The sequence below is a fragment of the Phaethon aethereus genome (assembly GCF_964289735.1).
Source record: "Phaethon aethereus genome assembly, chromosome: 5".
Classification (NCBI taxonomy): domain Eukaryota; kingdom Metazoa; phylum Chordata; class Aves; order Phaethontiformes; family Phaethontidae; genus Phaethon; species Phaethon aethereus.
The window spans coordinates 62,807,627-62,827,819 of NC_138579.1; the positions used below are offsets into that span (position 1 = coordinate 62,807,627).

The following is a 20,193-nucleotide window of genomic DNA, read 5'->3' on the forward strand; positions in this document are numbered from 1 at the left end:
GTAGCCATTTATAGCATCTATCATATATGACAGTTTCCTCCAACTACCCCCAGAATAGTTCTGGTAACCTCCACAATGTCCACAGAGGTCACTTTGTCTCTTCTGAAATGCAGCCACTCTTTAGTGATAACACAACATACCTGTTTTTAATATAATAGCAATAAAATCTCCACATCACTGGAAATCATAAAACTGTATACCACACAGAACACATCAGTGCAGACATGAAGAAAAAGCTCTTGGTAGTATGGCATATTTTATAGCTTGAAATGCTTTAAAATGAAAGGGTGAGCATCTGCTCTTTTCAGATTCACATGTGCTGTTTGCAGGAGGTATGACAAGAAGTGAGAGTAGAATGGATCTTTCAAACCTACTATATTTAATTAACTGACAGCAGATTTGCATATCCACATTATTATTCTCAGTAGAAAGATGTTGAATACAATGCAGATTACTCTCTATTCTGAGGAAGCTAAGAAAGAAATTTTTCTGGAAGATTAACAGAGCAATGTTTAATAAACCTACTAATTTCAAAACCTCGAACTGACAATGTTGGGGTTTTTTTAACCTTGCAAGCTCTATTCTATAGCTCTTCAAGAAAACATATTTTGCCAATGAGAAGCTATTTAAAATATTTTCCCAGCTAAATGTTATCCAGATGCCATTAAAACAGTGTATCATCAGCTTAATCTTATGATTAAACCAATTCATTCATAAACAAAATTTATATCAAAAGGACCAGGAACTCACTAGGCTTTTAAAACTGGGACATTTAGACCCAAAACAAGTTCTGCACTTCAGCAGGAACTACCTCCTCCAAAATAGGAGGGGAGCCGAGCTGATGAATTACCTTTGGCTATGGGAAAGCACTGCTGCCTTCTGTTCTGAAGGGAAGGGGGCACGTCTCCAGCTTACCCCCTTCAGCAGTCCACTGTTGTGACAGGACTAGGGGTTAAGTTTCTCAAGAGGAAATAGGGAGTCACAAAACTCATCCCACAGTCGAGTTGGAAAACCTCAGTCTCGCACATGCTATTCTTCATGTCTGCTCGTTTTTCCTCCCTTTCCTTACAAACCAAGAAGAGCTGAATGCCCTTAAATCTCCTTCTGCAGTACTACTTACAGCTCCATTGTACGTACTCTGTTTTCAACCAAGTGGCCTGATATTCTTAACTGATAAAATTATGGAAGGATCCACCCCATTTCTCCACGCCCCTCAGAACCCCGTTACCCATCTCTCGCACTTTGGTTGTTTCTGTACATGGTGCAACACAACACACGAGTCACACCGCAGTCCCAATACTGCAACTTCTGCTTTTGCCAGCCAACACTTTCTGTACCAGCCCTAAAAATTCCACTGGATTTTGTAGTGGATGTAAAGTTCATCTGTAGTTCATCCGTAAGTTCATCTGTAAAACAGATGAACAGTTTTACTGGGCTTTAATAATTCAGAGTCCCTATCAGTGAGCCAGCAGAATGCCACACTTGAGCAAAGACCATCCGGTACATTACTGCGGGGTCTTACCTTCAGAAATGACCATTTCCTGGTGCTTCTGCAGGGTGAGCAGTATTTTACAATGCAGCTCATGCTGCATTTACAAAGGAGCAATCCTTTGTAGGTCTCCTTCAGCTGCACCAGAAAAAAACACCTAATGCAGTCTTTCTGCAAATAATCATCTGTATTTGCTATATCCCGTACATTCATTTACGTGCAAAATAAACTGTGAAGCTCTCAAAGCTCCAAGTTAGGTCTGCACTATTTTTCACCTGAGTGAAAAGCTGATTGATCAAGTGGACCAACAGGCATTGGAGCTCTCGAACTAGGTGCAAAAGATGCCTGATCATGATGCTGGGCCTGATCTGCCCCACTGGACTCAGGTATTCTCACTTTGCTGCCAATATCTGATGTAGACCTGTGCATTAGGAAAGAAAAAAATAAAAACATTTGTCATTCTGAGGGACAAATGAAATTCACAGCCACATACATGCCTATCAGCTACAGTATGACAAGCCAGCTAGGAACGAGCTATCTGATTTTCCTCTGGCATGACAGAAATTTGGAGAACAACTGGAGAACACTAAGTCTGGAAAAGTGTGAGAACTAAGAAGTCCTTAGCCTGGTTGCTACTTTGCCAAAGCATGTTATTACCATTGCATAGAGCCTTTGCTTGCTGCTTCAAACAAATGCCTGTGACATGCAACACAAAAAACAGAGCTTTACCATAGTTCATCAACACATGACTGTAGACAATACCATATGACTACAGTATATGTGACATGGTATCACACAGTCAGAGACTACTACGGCAAGTAACGTTAACTGTATTTGGGAAGTACTAACATCTTTTGAGATGTTGTGTCCCGGTTGCTTTAGAGATAAAATGTAATGGATGAACAAGAATACACCGATAGGGAGTGTCCGTATCCTGAATGCTACCGTATCATTAGCGGCCACTCGGAGAAGTTTCCTTTGGCCTCAGTGTTCCACAGCAGCTCTCAGCAAGCCTGCGGTGCCTCGAATTGCAGTTGGCACCAGGCAGTACCTAACAGCACAGCACTGAAGGCTAAATCAGTTCATCCACCAGAGAAGTGTAAAAATCCCTTGAAATGCATTTTATAGAGTGCCTTACTGTGAGGAAGAGGCAAAATGTATGGGCTGAGCTAAGGCAATCAGGCTTTTGCAGGTATTTGGCTTCAGAAACACAAGTATGAGATATCTGAAAGCTAGGCAGAAATCCCTGGACCTGCGGTACTGAGAAACATCTTATAACTCATCCATATCCTGTTGCAAGTCCTTACAACAGAGAAAAGCAGGGAGACTGACAGGGCGAATTACCTACCACACATCTGCAGTACAATACGCCATTATGTGAGTCGAGGAAAGCATGTTTTAAAAGAAATCAGAGCCTGGATTTCCTAATTTTATTGAAACTGATTAGCGAATAGAAGAGAAAATTCATTGTTATTCTTTTCCTCTTCACGTTAAAATGAAATAAAACCAACATGTTTCTAATTTCGTGAATGTGTCCTTTTAAGTGCCTTGTAAGTGCCCCCTTCAGGGTTTGCCCCAGTTCTTATTACAACAGTGTTTTTCAGAGGTCATACCTAAAACAAAACAACAGATAAATACCTCCTGAGAGAGGCAACAGCCACAGGACCTGTTCTGGGAGGGACAGGAGGAGGAGGAGAACCCATTACCATCTCAGGAAGCTGAGAAAATCTGTAAGCCTGTAAAGGAGAAAAACAAGTATTTTCTGAAACACTAATAGATCTCAGTCAAATTAAAACCAAAAAGGAATTCAGAAATTAAATACCTGCCTTGCGTGCCGGCCAACAGGAAGTTAACTTTTTGTGGCATCAATAGTAATTGCTTTTTATTTGAGAATTTACAGTGCTTGGGTGATTTTTAGGATGTGGAAGAAAACATGAACAAATGAGTTCAGAGCTAAAATGAAGACTAATTAAAATAAAACCTATTAAACACTGTCTCTGTGAGATTTGTAACCTTGCTGGCAAAGCAGATCTGTTATGATTACGTGAGATTCAGTAGCTGCTTTGGACCCACAGGAAAAAGATCTCAGTATTTTCATTTCCTCCATAAACAAAGTATTTTAAAGATTCAGAAAGCATCCTCAGAGCAGCATCTAGTGAAGTGAGGATGCCTGCGAGCAATGCATATTTCAACCTCTTCCTTTCAGTCTTGAAGAGATGAAAAGAAAATTCTTCACAAAAACCCCAAGTTCTGTAACTTTCTAAAGCAATAACAAAAGTCTCAAAGAGTTCTGAAAAAGCAGAGTAATTCGGAGGAACACAGGACCAACCCACTAAGTCACAACATTAAGCATCTTGGCCATAGTAATTCTGGATTTCATCACTAGTACATGTGAAGGATCAGTAATCATGTGCATGAAACCCATGGCATCCAAGAAATTACATGTAGGACAAAATTTCTCTCCTAAATTCTTTGTAATGCTATAGGTTAGAGGTTATATTTTTGCTAAATAAAGACAGAGGGATGATACCTCTCTAGCACTTCATTGACACTTTTTTTTCAATACGTGGTTTTGGGTGGTTTTCTTTTAATTATGCTTTTATTGACGAGGCTTCAGAGCAACGCACAGGATTAAAGAGAAGATCAAAGCAATAGCAAATAACACATTACAGGGAGGCTGTTTGGTATTAAGACATAGGCATTTTCACAGAAACTAGAGTCCAAAGTCCAATGGTGGGACTTTGGCCCTCTAAACAAGAGGTATCTGGTTTTGCCAGAGAAGCTCCCTCCGCAAACAGCAGAGAAAGCTAAAAGCACGTTACCATGGGATAAGTCACTCTCTGGCTCCTGCCTGCAGAAAGAGCTACAGGATTTACATGATTGGCTCCGACGTAACACCTACATTTAGGTTTGATTTTGACAAGATAAATCCCACACTAAATATCAAAAACCACTCTCTCAGTGATCATCTTTTAAAATGACACATTTAGATAGTATTCCAATACTTTCTTTCTCAAACAGCTCAAAACTGGGTTAACACAGAGGGAAGGTAAATTATCAAATACTGACTTTTGATGTCAGTGCCTCTAAGGGAAAAGCAATACAGACCAAGCATCTTTCTCCCACCGCTACTGTCACCCCTTTTAAAGCAGAGTAGAGCCCCTCAAAGGCATGTCTTATGAAAATCTTTTTCCCTTTCACACTACCCACAAAGTCTCCTAGTATTTACTTTCACCGTGCTACAATGGTATTTAAAGTATTTCCATATTGGGGGGGGGGGGCGGAATCTAAGGGGGCAATGGTACATTTCTTAGCCAGCAGTTGGAAATACTGATTTTTAATGAAAGAACTGTATAGAAAAAACAAATGCTAGTTGCATCAAAGAAAACCTCAATTAGATTTCTCCTAATAGCACTGGACTTGAAACGGTCCACAATGCCCCTTCTGCATCTGAAAAGCCGGCAGTGCTCTCACAGACGGAACCGAACGCTTCCTTCAGGCTCCACAAGCCTTTCATCCCACATCTTCCTCTCAGCATGCATTTGTACTAAGTATGAAATTCTTTTTTTCCCCCCTATTTTAAAGGAACAGCACATGAGCTAACGTTTCAGAGTGTTTGGTGACTCCTGAGACTGTTTGAGTATAACACGGTGGACAGAGACACAGAGGTAGGTTTGGGTTTGCTCTTGTGTGTTAGTGCATGTGCTTTGGAATATGGACATCAAAGGAGGCATTTTGAGGGATCACAAAACATAAGGGATCACAAAAATTTTGGGGGAAAAAAGTAAAATAGAAAATCGAAGCAATTATTTTGCTGCTTACATAGGAGATGAACAATTTGGAGTGAGTGGCAATATTTTGCTAATGGCTGGCCAGAGGGAATCCTGTTAAAATGAAAAATCCTGTTACGAGATCTGCTACACCATGCCAAGGAACAGTCTGTCCTGGGGGACAGCAGTCGGTCCTCTTTGTGCTGAACTTCCACAGACACCAAAACCATTACGAAAGGGAACTCCAATAAAATTTCCATAATTTCTCCAGTGGGTCAGGGCATTAGTGTTTTCCTACATGCAACACATAAATGGAAAAAAATGTTCAGAGGCTAAGTTAAATCAAAGTTTTACTAGAGAGGCCTGTCTGTTAGAGATTTAGCTGAGCCCTTAGGTTCTAGGCTAACTGGCATGACTGTAGAAATAGTCACTTCAGTGAAATTCGTACACTGTTGTAAATCCAATCAGAAAAAGAAGACAACAGCTGATTTCACAGAAAATTTGCCTAATTTTATTCTTCAAAATGAGTTTATCCTTTAAAAAAAAAGTTACATCACTTCTGTTGTTCACCAAACCACCCCCCCCCCAAAAAACTAAACAACTTAAAAAGAGAAACATTCTGCATACATTCCAAACTCTGTTTTGTTGCAGAACTTGTATAATATGAACTTGTATAACTTGAGGACTTGTATAATACAAAGGCTATAACAATCACTGGCAGAAGTACTCAAATTTGGGATTCAGGACAGACTGCACAGATACCAGACTGCAGACCCCATGCCACTCTTCGAGGAAGAAACACCAGTGAAGGAGTCTGCTACGGCTAAAACACTGAGAATTTAAAAAGCAAATCACTGAAGAGTTTTAAGAAGTAGTAAGTGCAGTTTAGCAGAGAAACTTTGGGCCCAGGAGACACACAACACAACTCTCTAGAAGATAAAGTCCAGCCACCAGCAGACACCCGCACCAGTGTTATTGTGTGCTGAATTAACTGTATTAATTGTTTTATTGTTAATTGTTAGTGTGTGCTGAATTAAGTTTTCTTTCCTGCGTCCTGACAGGTGGTACCTTAGACTTAACTTTGCGGTTAGATTTAAGGCTACATTGCCCTGGTTGCAATATTAAAATACTTTTACCATCTCCAACTTACAGATGTATTTGTCTTGGGTGAAATTATTCAATGTTGCCTTCTAATTACAGAAATAGCCCTCTCCCATCTCACCGTAGGAATTAAAACGGCAGTGTCTTTCTTTACCCACTGAATGGTTTAGCAAAGCTATTAAATTGCAATCCAGGAATAATGCAAACTTACTGATTTCAGCTGGATTTGGGTTTGCTTTGGTTAGCTGTCCTGTTTTACACCTAGTTTAGTAACTGTTATTGAAAGTGGCTGAACTTTGGTAAAATACTCTCACTTCACCTCCGTTAAAGGAAGAGAAGCTCGGAGGACTTGGATACATTACCAGTCACTCAGCCTGCAAGGCTGTCCCTCAGCGCTTGTTGTACAGTGCTAGGTCTCCCCTTGGGACCCAGAGCTCTGTCACCCTCACTCCCTTTCCAGAGCACTAAAGAGGAGAGGTGGAATCTGGTCCAGCCTTGTAATAAAGAGGATTCTTTTTTCCCTGGCCATAGCTCTCCGCTCGACTCAGCTGCGCAACTTTCCAAAGCAGCAACGTGACCTGCCAAGGTACAACACTGGCGGCTGGGCTTGTGTTATACACTCGGTGCTACAACTCCATCCTCCAGTCTGAGTATACCAGCTGGATGACAAGGACCCAGCCAAATGTTGCTCATCCCGTTTTTGGAGGCTCCAGAGCAACACTAAGAGTTTGCATTTTACTAGTTTTTTTTCTGCCAGGAGAAGGCTTGAGCCCCAGATGAAGAAATCCTGTTATCACAGGTCATGAGCAGTTTGACAGACAGGCATTCTCCTACAGAGAATCTAGGTATTAATGCTAGCATATTAAAAAAAACAAAAACCAAACCACAACAAACCCACAGAAGACCTCAAAAGGAAAGAGAAAAAGGAAAAAGAAGAGGCATGCATGCTATGGAGAGATACACAACTCTTTCATGGTGGGACTAGCCAAGAAATTGACTGCAAAAATCCAAGATCCATAACTTGGAAACATGGACTTGAAGAGTGGTTCTAGTTCCCTGAAAGCATATGGCACAGAGGGGAACACGGAGGTGGAGATCTGCATGCAGATTTTTGCTGTTTTGCCTCAATCTGTTTACCATTTGTGTTTTATGAAGGTAGAGAACATCTGTGCTAGAAATCTTACGCAGCACTTGTATCACCTCTGAAATGCTTTTGCATAAAACCTAAAGTTGCACTGAAGTTACTGGTAAGTTTGTGGGATCCTGTAAAAAGCTGAGTCTGGTGTCACTGGAATGCAAAGAGCTAGATCTCAGAGGAGAGTGATGGGCTGAAAATCTTTATACTTGCATTGTACATAGAGACCCAACGGTGAAGGCAATGTCTGCATTTGTTCCATCTAAGCAGGCAAAACGCTTTTAAATCCAGATTTCAATTTATAAAAGCATTGTTAATGCTGACTTTTAATTGCCACTAAGAACTGAATTTTAAGAAAGGGCAAAAATAAATAATTGTTGGTTTGCATGCTCCCCCGCATAACAAACATCCCAGTGCTCAGGCACCTCTCATCCTTAAAGCTGCTGGAGGCTGTTCACTCACCCTGGACACCTCTACCTGTCAGCCAACCCTCTCCTGAGTGTCCCCTTTTGCAGCATCTCTCCCACAGCTGCTGAACAGAGGTATCCTGGGCAGGAAAACAGCTGCTAAGGTGCTGAGAGCAGTAAATCTTCCACGTTTTTCCTACCCACAGGTCACTTCTAAGCTGGATATTTTCAATTCCAATCCTCTGTCCCCATTTGAGAACATACCAGTAAATGGCTTAGTTAAAGTACAGCTCGTATTCGTGAAACTAATACGCAGGAAACGATGAATTAACAGCCCTTATCCAAAGTCCAGAAGCCTGCACCTATCCTAATTTGTGGTGATCAATTATCTTCAGGGAACTTTTTAACACCATCTTCAGAACACCAGAAAGATAAGCAAATGCTTAAAGGTCCTAAACATGCAGGTGATTTAGAAGAGTAATGAGTCTTAGAAAGAAAATAGTGAAGTATTCACCAAAGAAGTATGGCTATTACATTTTTTAAAAATTTGTCACCATATAATACTTTTAATTCCATTTCAGAGAGACTCTCTGAAGTGTCAAAGTAATTTGACTACCCATTAGCTGTCTCTTAAGCTTGTAATTGGGTTCTAACCATAAAATATGCTGTATGAAGTTCATCAGACCAATTTCAAAGTGCCAGAAATAACCTTTAGCATGATTTAAATAGCACCGGCATGAACCTTTGCAGGCAGTGCCATTGGCTTTCAAATACGTTCAGAAGAGTTGACAGGCAGCATCCATTACTGTATTTTTTTATTGTCATGGAAGGAAGTCATAGTAATAGTTATTTTAAACCGATGACATTTTTCTGTTCTTATTCTAGCCAGAGTAAGGAACTCCATTTGAAATGTATTCTTTCAAAAAAATATTCATTTCTGAACAAAAAAAGCCTTTAAAATGAACAACTTCTCACACTCATATTGATAGATGGGCTATTTCTCATCCGAAAGCAATCAGCTCTTGTTTAGATTTGTACCTGACATACGACAAAGAAATTATTTTGTTGAGGTTCATGATACCATGTGTGGGAATTCAGGGGTGGTTTAAGATGCTGGTGGTGTGCACAGTGTTACTGCAACTGCTGTCTAGATACCTACAAAATTCCATTAACAATTTCCATCCATAGATTTCAGCTCTTAATTTATTTATTACTTTTGTGAGGTAAGGACATGTCAGCCGCAATTTGAGGCTAGGAAATGAGGGATAAAGAGCAACTTACATAAGGTCAATGAAGAAACCTGTGGAATTAAACCACCTCTAGAGTTCCACGTCAATAGCTATAACCACAAGATTGTCAACACCAGCCCACATTTCAGGTCACTCTGATTATTACACTTGGTTCCCTCTCTTATGATGATGCTCTTCAGTGATGGACCTCATGCAGAAGTGTTGAATGTTTCGCACCCAGCTGCCCACGTAGCTGTTCTACAAAACCAGACTGCTTCCTAATGTGCGTTCAGTGAATAAGAGGAGACATGCAAACAAGTTCTCGATCTGTTGAACAGCCTGCAGCTTAGTGCAGACCGTTCTTTCAAGCACAATTTAGACAAGACAACCTTACTGCTAAAATGGATACTAAGAGTCTTCATGCAAGAGATGGGTATGGGTAAGCATACATACATACAGCCCACTAGCCGTACTTATTTACTGTAAGCATGGGTTTACATCTGGTGTTAAGCGTGTAAACAGGGCTCCATCTTTAAAAAATGTGTCTCAGAGTAGAAATGTCTTTATGATATTACTAAAGAGAAGTTTCACTTACTGGTCTTGGTAAACTGTACTGATACATTTCTGGTCTGTATGTGGGTACCCACTGTACCCCCCCTCTAGGTCGGGTCATGGTACCAGGAGCACTGGTCACAACCTCCGAGTAGGGCAAGTGCGGTGCTGAGCTGTACGCCTCCTGCCTGCTCTGTCCTCCGTGGCCTGCAGAGGCCAGGCTGAAAGCCTCTTCCAAGAGCATATGCATCTGCTGACGAACCTCATCAATGGAGGGCTGAGAACTTAAAGTTGAGGTCTCCGAGTGGCCTTTGGCCTGTCGGGACCTGGTGTAACTCCGAGGCTCGTTGACACGGTCAACATTTGTTTCTTCTATAATTTCAGGCTCAGTCTGTTGGATGGAATAAAAGCATGTATATGTAAAAAGATTTACAAGACTGTATTTGTGCTGCTTCGTACAAAACATTCTCAAATACAGATGTAACACATACAAAGTCAGGAATTGTGACAATATAGACGCATGACAAGTATTGGAAAGGAACAATATGATGGAGGCAAGTATAATAGGAGGGAGTCAAAGACCCATTCATGTCCTCCATTGTTTGCTGCTAAAACTAGCAAGGACACTCTAGCAGAGACATTCTGTAGCAGATTAAATTGTCAATGATTCACTTAAAAACAACTAGAATTAACGTTTAAATTATTTTCTTAGTTGTTATCAATGGGAGTACAACTGTGCCGGGAGAAGTATGGCTCCCTAAATAGTACCATCACTACGAAGGACCCGTTACAAGGGACGGCTTGTTACAGCTACAGGGACTGAAATTCTTTCGTCCATTCTCACACATTAAGATTTCAGAAGAATTAAAGTTTAGGAGTTTTCCATGAACTTTCTAACCCAGCGAGGACCGCTAATGGCACCACAGACTAGGTCCTGTCCCTTGCAGAAAATATCCTGATCTCAGTCATCTCTGCTCAGTCATCTTACCTAGCCACCTAACAGTAGCTACACAGAAATTTACCCAAAACTAACGTGAAAACAGTGAATGAAGCAAATACTCTAACAAGCAGAGAGTTCTCGTGCCGCTTAACTTGAAGGGTTTCTCCTAGGGTAATTCCTTCTGTACAGATAAGTACAAACAGAAATAGGCCCCCCGAATTTTTTGCCTGTAACTCCAAGACAGAAAAAAACATCATATTATAAGAACTTGACAGCGAAACACCTAACTTCATCTATCTTCTGTAAGATTAGTTTCACAGGCTATAGTTTTAAAAAAATACATGTTCAACAGGCAATCTGAAAAAGCAACCAATTTCTAATTCTTTAAATATCAGTAAAATAAATTCAAGATGCTAGGGTAACTGGAATGAAGAATAGGATATGTACGTCTTTCTACATGTAGCATGTGGTTAGAACTGTGTCAGCATTTAAAACAGCCACAAATGACAGAACACAACATGGTATTCTCACTGAAAATTCCAGTACTGCCCTGATAATTTACACGAGTGCTCTGTAGCTCCTGCTATGGTATACTTTTTTTTTTCCCCCCATGTAGTAGTGCAATAGCTTTCTATATACCTGACTAGATAAACAACTGTGCTCTCAACATTTTGCAAGCTCTGCATGGTCATATATATTATAGGACAATCATAGTACATATTTCTTTATCTGCAGAGTCCAATATCAAACTGACTTTCTTCTTCTCTTAGGAGCCATTCAGAGAAGAGTTACATGGTTTGCCTAAAAACTAACAATAAATTTAAATAAAATATCTTAATTTATTTTCTCTCTTAGCTGTTATAATTAAAGCTTTATTCTGTATTCCATTACAATACAACAATAAAAAAGGAAAATGCACGCAGTAATTAATCATTTGAATATTTAACCATAACTTATACATTTATATTTATACAGTATATTATCTAAATTCAAAACCACAAACCCAGCTTTAGGTTTCTTAAGTGGTAAACACATCAGATTGGGGGAGGAACAACATAATGGCACAAAGTTATCTTAAACTGAAAAACTTTGTAGGAAATCTTCAACAATCTTCCCTTTATTTTCTTCCTGCATTTTGATTCCACTATTATCTGTGTTGTTACATGGTACAGTAAATAAAAATCAGGTAAATTTTAGAAGCCTGACTATAAAATGCAATGGTAGTTTGTATAAGTGCAACCGAAGAGCCTCTGAAATCATACTGTCCCAACTGAATGATTAATAACCATGGCTCTACTATTTCCTCATGACTATAAAAATATCAGTGAATGGAATCCCACAAGAGACCTACTAGTACCCAATGCTGAAATAAATCAGGTTCTCTACTACAACACCCTTGGTAAAGCCATTAGACCTCTACAGAATGTCTAAAATATATCGTATGAATAAAGGATGCATATTAGCAGTCAACATTAAGTCAGCATTGATTTATCAATATAAACATTGGCATGAAGATTTTGGAGGAGGCTGGTGACCGTCACTTTTCCTTAAGTTTTAAAATTTATTTCAATTCATCCTATCACTTTCTAATGTATGCCATTTGCCTTCCTATAAATTGAAACATGTAAGTATCATAAATAAATGCCATTATACATTAATGTTACCATTATAAATATCTGGATATTGTTCATACACCATTACTGTATAATACAAGGAACTGGAATTACATGAAGAAGGAAAAGAAAGTCCTGTCCAGAGAGGCAGACTTCATACACTTCTGGCATAACTGTGCTGCTGCAACTATATCAGTAAAATTCTTCATGTGAACATTGATCCATAAGCTTTTTGAGGAGTTGCATTAGTTTAACTATACCAATAAAATTATACCAGTAAATTCTTTTGTATATTGATCTCTTAGATATGTATAATAAGGTCATTTTCTTCCTTTTACACCAAAAACAGCCTGAATATTTTCTGCCCTAGAATAAAGCTCAATAGCAGTCTAGAGGTTCTAGACTCTTTCCTTATAGCATTTGCTGTACTCACCGTTGTCTGTGAACGTGTTGGAAATAACAGACATGTTAATAAAGTCTCCTTAATCTACTTGCTAGGTGATGATACTAAACCCTATTGGGATTATTTAAAATTGAAAGATAGGTACTGTTCAATGATAATCCATTCCTAAAAGATGTTATAAAGGCAAATAATAGAACATCAAACAGTAGTATGTACATGCCAAAATAATACAAAAAGCTACATATTCTATACAGAGAGGTATGTAACTACTGACCTCCTATCCTGACCAATTTTTAGCTCTGAGAAACAGAATGACGATTCAGAGAAATATCATAAAAAATATCATTATGGGGACTGAAATATTTTTAGAAAACCATAACCAAAATATTAGAAAGGGGAACCATGTTTTAAAAAAAGATAGTATGGAATGGCAGATTTCTGAGCTCTTATTTCTGTCTCCTATTTAAAGGACAAGACAAAATCAGGCAGATCATAAACTCTCAGGATACGGTTGTGCATATCAGTCTAGCAGTCCTTAAGGGGTTTTCTTCAAGAATCTGGGGATATTAGTCTCTTTTCTTTAAAAAAAAAAAAAAAAAAAAAAGGCAAGCATTTCTCATGATTGGGAAGATAAAACTCAACAAATAACTTGGGCTTACTGGTAACAACATAAAAATTCATCGATGGGACTTGTTGCTAAACTATCTGAGAGGAAGATAGGAAGAGTCCAAGAAAGCTGGAACCTTTAGAATGACAAAGCAGATCTCAAAAAATGGTACAAGACATAAAAAAGAAGGGACAGAAGATTCAGCATAAACCCACCCCTTTTTCAGAGCCCTTTTTCACAGGTCAGATTTACAGAGGTGTTTAGTCGCACCACTAGTGAGACCCATATGAATTCCAGGAATAAATATATATATAAGTGCCTGCCTGTGGGTATCCTGGGAGACCAAGCCCGTCAGACGCTCGGCACAGCTCTGAGGAACCTCAAACAGCAGCGAGGGAAGCCAGCCCACGCTGCAAGCTGAGGCTTGGCAACTAAATTTCAGTATCTTCTCCTGTTTTCCCCTGGCATTTTTCTGCTTTCAGATGGGAAATACACTCAGAAGAGTTGCACTGCAGTGAATCTGCACTGCATCGGTCAAAAGGCATTTTATGTAACTTATCAGTAAAAAAAGACTGTGCCAGAGACAGCTCGCCCAACAGCAACCTTGTGCGTGATGCGCACAGATCTCGGAGTTTATCCTTACTTTTAAGACATTTCAGAATCTGCATGAGCTCATTAATCTATTTTCAAGGTTTTCATCAAATTTTGTTTAAAAAACATTTTATATCTAGTATATACAATATATTAAAATATATTTTTAAAATCTTCTGCTAACTACTTATGCCATAGTAATTTTGAACTAACAGCAGGAGGCCATGCCTGCTCCCAGGATGTGTTCAACATTCATTTCCAGAAAATATCACCTATGAAAAATGACCCTTTATTAGCACACTAAAAAAACTCTTCCTTTCTTGAAACACGTTTTTCAAGATAGTGAGGGAAGGATAGCTTGACAATGTTTTTATTATCTAAGAAAGTTCCAATAATAAAGAAAACATTTAAGTGGGGTAAAAGAAAAAAAATCTTTTTGCAAAATGCAAAACCTATTTTAACAGGTTATACCATTCTTTTTCCAGGCTACAGTGATGTATTCTAATGCCCCAGAAAGCAGTGAACCATTCATCCCACTTACATGGCACAACATGACTCATGCAATCTGATGGGAAGTGTCCAAATGCAGGAAATCATTTAAGAAATCTGACACCTAGAACATGCCCCGAAGAATTCTGAAAAAGATTTAAACTTCCCTGAACACATCCCCTGACCTTGGTACATTATTTCACCTTGCTAAAACACATCCCTGGCAGCTGGGAGGGTTGACAATTAAGTCCCCCACAAAATGTGATTTTTCTGTGCTAAGGCTCATAGAAAATCACGAGGTGACTGGTGACAGCCAACATGCATTCGCTAAGGGCAAATCATGCCTGGCAAATTTGGTGGCCTTCTACAACGGGGTTACAGTGTTGGTGGATAAGTGAAGAGCACCTGACATCATCTACCTGTTCATGCAGAAAGCATTTGACATTGTCCCGCACAACATACTTGTCTCTAAATTGGAGAGACATGGATTTGGTGGGTGGACCACTTGGTGGATAAGGAATTGGCTGGGTGTTCACACTCAAAGACTTGCGGTCAGCGGCTCGATGTCTAAGGGCAGACCACTGACGAGTGGCGTTCCTCAGGGGTCAGTATTGGGACTGGCGCTGTTTAACGTCTTCGTTGGTGACATGGGCAGTGGGATTGAGCGCACCCCCAGCAAGTTTGATGATGACACCAAGCTGCGTGGTGCAATCGACATGCTGGAGGGAAGGAAAGCCATCCAGAAGGACCCTGACAGGCTTGAGAGGTGGGCCCATGTGAACCTCACGAATTTCAACAAGGCCAAGTGCAAGATCCTGCACATGGGTCATGCAATCCCAAGCACAAATACAGGTTGGGCAGCGAATGGACTGAGAACAGCCCTGAGAAGAAGGAGTTGGGGGTGTTGGTTGATGAGAACAGGACAATGTGCACTTACAGCCCAGAAAGCAAACCGTATCCTGAGCTGCATCAAAAGAAGTGTGACCAGCAGGTCGAGGGAGGTGATTCTCCCCCCCTGCTCTTGTGACACCCCACCTGGAGTACTGTGTTCAGCTCTGGGGCCCCCAACATAACAAGGGCATGGACCTGTTGGAGTGAGTCCAGAGGAGGGCCATGAAGATGATCAGAGCGCTGAAGCACCTCTCCTGTGAAGACAGGCTGAGAGACTTGGGGTTGTTCAGCCTGGAGAAGAGAAGGCTCCGGGGAGACCCTATAGCAGCCTTCCAGTACTTAAAGGGGGCTTATAAGAAAGCTGGAGAAGGACTTTTTACAAGGGCCTGTAGTGATAAGACAAGGGGCAATGGCTTTAAATGGAAAGAGGGTAGATTTAGATTAGATATAAAGGAAGAAATTCTTCACTGTGGGCGTGCTGAGGCACTGGAATAGGTTGCCCCAGAGAAGTTGTGGATGTCCCATTCCTGGAAGTGTTCAAGGCCAGGTTGGGTGGGGCTTTGAGCAAACTGGTCTAGTGCAAGGTGACCCTGCCCATGGCAGGGGGGTTGGAACTAGGCAATCTTTAAGGTCCCTTCCAACCCAAGCTATTCTGTGATTCTATAAAAATGCTTGTCATCTACAGAGTTTAGAGGATGAACAACCACCAGATGAACTTCCTTGTTTTCCAGAATGGTTTAGACCTTTTCCAGGGATTGATCTTCAGGGATGGCTGAGCTACAGCATTTTGTACATGGGGCAAAGAATTGAAAAATTCTGCATTACCCCAGTGTGGGGACTGTTTTTATCTTCATTCTGGGTGCACACAGTGTCAGCTTGCTCCCAGTGTATGTTCAGGCTGCACAAGACAACTAATCCAGCCTTGTGTTGGCCACGTGAGTTCTTTGGACCACAAATCAGCATTTGCCCTGGCTGGTCTTGACATTTACCTATTCAAAACTTTCCCAGTTCTGATGTAGTAAGGGGACAATATCTGTTCCTAGGGGATTTCCACAAAAAACCTGACATCTGGACTTAAGTGAAATACCCAGAATTTGGTTGCCCATTCTTCTGAATCAAGAGAGCAGCATCGGGGGTACAGAACAGAGGTTTTTAATTGCAATGCAAATAAGCTCAGTATCATTTAAGTGGCTGCATAATTAGAAGTATCTCAATTCAAAATTTAATATTTTGGCAAATAATGAGATTCAGGGCAAATGCTTTGTTTGCATTTCGGATGGTAAAATGATGTACAGCCATAAAGTATGTGAAAGTACTCTGAGTATCCTGAGCTTTTTTCAGGATGCCGAGTGCACATAAAATGCTGTAACATTAAATACCCAACGGCACTCTGGCTTGTAGCTTATCAGTAGTTCCCTGGTTTGAGGAGTAAGTTAAGACTTTGCTGAGCAAATTTCTCTGTGTATCTGATCTGTATCTGATAAACTTACGTCATATCCAGAGTTACGGATTCCACGTCTCGGTCTTTCTTGAGTAACGAGAAGATCCATCTCAGTTTCTCCTGGGCTAGGACTGTTCAAAGACTGCCTGCTTCTGTATACTGAGTTCTTCATCGGTTGCCTAGAAAACATGAAACAAGAAAACAGTAAAACGAAAAGAAAACAAAAAAAAATGACAGGCAGCAGTTTTCAATATTCACCTTTATTCTAAAATGATGAGGTTCATAAAAATGCCACTTTATTATAGGATATTCTTTCTCTGTATATGGAAGTGCTAGAAATCAGTAACTTTATTAAGAGAGCATTAATTTTGCTTCCTGTTAAAGAAAATAAAGCTACATAAAAAATATGGACATCATATGTGGGAGCTTATCAGATGAAATATGTCCCAAGAACATATCAGAACCCTTTTAACCTCAGCTGATATGATTCAAATTCATAAAAAATAAATAGGTGCTATTATCAAAAAATAATAGGACCTTCCACACACTCAGATGGGGAGCAGAGATTTTGGCTGTTGGCCCTGAGCCACGAGAGAGAAGCAGAATAACGCTCCACTGAAACAAACACCCAGGAAAGTGAATGGGAAGAGAGACAGGAGTGGGAGGCAACTGCCTGCAAGATGCTCTTTATAAATAGCCAGTTTGGTAACTGGCCACAACTTTAGCAGAGAGCTTTACCTCCTGGAATTAAACCACTTCCAGCATAGCTCTGAGCAGCACCGGGCAAAGGCGTCCCCAGGCACTGAGCTTTCGCCACCGTGTGTGCAGAAGCAAGGGGAAACAGAGGTACTAGAAGGACAGCGTGTAAGTCAATACCCAAAATACCCTGTAATCTTTCCAACACAACCATTTCGTTCCTTGTTACTGGTTATACAAACACAAATATAGCATTTCTTTGTAAGATACAGAACATATCTGTAAAGCCTTCAGGAGTGGTTGCCAAACCCTGACACAGGAACTTCACACTTCATCAAGCTGCATCTTTTAAGAAGGCTACCTCTAAACCAAAAAACGTTTTGGAGATGCTGTTCTCATGGCGTATCTGACCGTTAGTCATTTTCTTGAAGAGCTGAAAGCAGAAATTTGAAAGGGGGGAGAAGGCTGTGGTGACTCCCTCCTATCGAAGGGAGAAGGCTGCGGTGACTTTTCCATCATTCTCCTGTGCTTGCCAGGTAACGTGAGAGAAAATGCAACCCTGTGCTAAGATTTGACTGAAGAGCAAAAAAAGCTTGCATTAAAGTGAGCCTGTGGCTGAGCGCTCTATTTGAGTTAATAAGCGGTGTAAAAATAAGATCTCTAGAGTTTTAAATGTGTGGGACTGCCTGAACTGCTTACAAAGAGGTCTCCTACAATATTTGAGATCTTGAAAAGCCTAGGACCACTTCTCTAAGTGACCTAAGAAGAAACCATGTTAAGTAGCCTCTGCTCCATTCAGCAATTACAAAGACTTCATGGTTTAACCTCTCAAGAACTATCAATGAAATGAAAAGACAACACAGTCCGAATGGACTCACTGATAAGAGGCAGTAAATCTTCAGCTATTACAGATTTGGTTAACAGAACTTTTTGCCTTGACAGACTAGAGCAGAAGAAACTGGTTTGCAGAAATCCAGAAAGACGGGCATTTACATGACCAGATAGGAAAAAAAGGTAGGATAAAAAAATATCAATTTCACGCCTCTGATTAGACTAAGTACTCAAGCATTGACTTAATTTAAAGGTAACTTTCAAAAACTTCTGTGTGACTTTTAGTCACAGATCTCCACGCGCATATTTGAAAGTCCCAAAGGCAGTGCCAAAGCAGAAGACAAGCAGAGATTTTGGAATAAATTTCCCCTATAAATATAATATTGAATAAATTAAAGTGCCTTATCTTGTTTCTTCCAAGACTATACTGCCAGTATCACCAGAAAACGTGGGGAACTAAGTTATGCTGAGGCTAATCAGATCTGACAATCTTTAAGTTCCTACATTAAAGGTCTCTAAATTCTCAGACATGTTTTACAGTAGGTCCATAAATACTTAGCTGGTGCAGTTGTGGTATATTTTCCAAGGTATTCAAATATACAGCGCTCTAATAAATGCAGATTCTTGACCTGATTACAAACTGTTAAAGAAAGACCCAGAATAGTGCGTATCATCAGTAGGCTCTAAAAAGTTGCCTTGAGATTGCCAATTAGCTCATTTAAGGAAGTTTTACTAATGAGAAAGGAGGCATGAACGCTGACAACTGGCATTCAAATGGGTTAGTGCCTTCTGGGAACACAACTGGAACAATTTAAAACATGAACTTGATGCTACAGAAGACTCAAAGGTACTAAGAGCACAAAGCTGTTTGGTTTTGAATAAATCAAATTATTTAGTGGCAATGTTTTGTAAATCACTTTTAAATGCAATTTAAAACAAATCCAAAACATAAGGGTGATCTTGAATAATGTAATCAACTGCATCTTTATTTTCACATATATTTTCAAATATATAATGTGATTTAAGTTAGTGGAATATGCACAGAACAGAAAAGAGTGGAATAGACCTTTCCCCTGGAAACTCTGAAATCTTTGATGTACTCTGAAGCAATATTATTTAAAAAAAAAAAATCAAATTTTTTGTTTTTAATTGCTGCAAATATAGTGATTCAAACAATGATACAAAGCAGAAAAGGTTAGAAATCGAATCTTTTCTATTTTATGCTAACCTAGACTGATTTAAAAGCAAATTTTATTACAGAAATACAACTATATTGATTCATTTATCAATAACCAAAATGCACATTACTTTGAATAATACTATGCACGATTTTAGCCATCTTACTTTTAGTTCAAAAAATGAAGGCAATAATGCTGTCATGTGTGTTGCAGCATATAAAGTTCAGTTCCAGGTCTTAGTTTGGAAATTTTAGCATAGACTTTGGAGTTGGTTTGTTTGCAAACATCTGCAACATCTGTGAAGCTCTTTAAATGCTTTGTGTCTTTACAGAAAGTGCATCATAAATGGTTATTCTCTCGTCATAAGTAGGGATAGAGGCTATATATTTGACAAGTATATAAGTAATATTTATATATTACTTTATATTTGTAAATTTGTATTTGTAAATTTGTATTTATATATTTATATCTAAATCAAATTTGTATTAATCAATTTATATATTTACAAGTAATATTTAACAAGTAAATCCAGCAGTCAGCCTTTTATAGTTCAGCTACACAATGAAATCATTCCCTTACAGCCGTACACCTGCCTTCAAGCAGTTTCCATCATGCCAGTGATCACTATCTTAAACAGACTATGACAGGTTTACACAACACATTAGAAAGCATGCTGAAAAAATATATTCCGGGAGCTTTCAGCACACTGGCACATTAACAAACAAACATCAGTGTATTTAACAAAAAACCAGATGGTTAGCATTAAAGCTTCACATGTGATGTTTTAAACATTTCCTACATGGCATGTGACACATAACAAATATCCGAAG

General features: G+C 39.6%; 1 protein-coding gene across 1 annotated transcript in view; it reads right to left on the reverse strand.

Annotated features, from left to right (window-relative positions):
* The window catches only part of KIAA1549L (KIAA1549 like), a gene marked incomplete at both ends in the record, with an annotated part of 141,459 nt that overhangs the window by 13,660 nt on the left and 107,606 nt on the right, over positions 1-20,193 (reverse strand). Inside the window, 4 exons of the mRNA XM_082000306.1 lie at positions 1,765-1,910; positions 3,128-3,225; positions 9,727-10,074; positions 16,708-16,837. Coding sequence (XP_081856432.1) covers positions 1,765-1,910; positions 3,128-3,225; positions 9,727-10,074; positions 16,708-16,837 — 722 coding nt within the window. The remainder of the gene's footprint in view (positions 1-1,764; positions 1,911-3,127; positions 3,226-9,726; positions 10,075-16,707; positions 16,838-20,193) is intronic.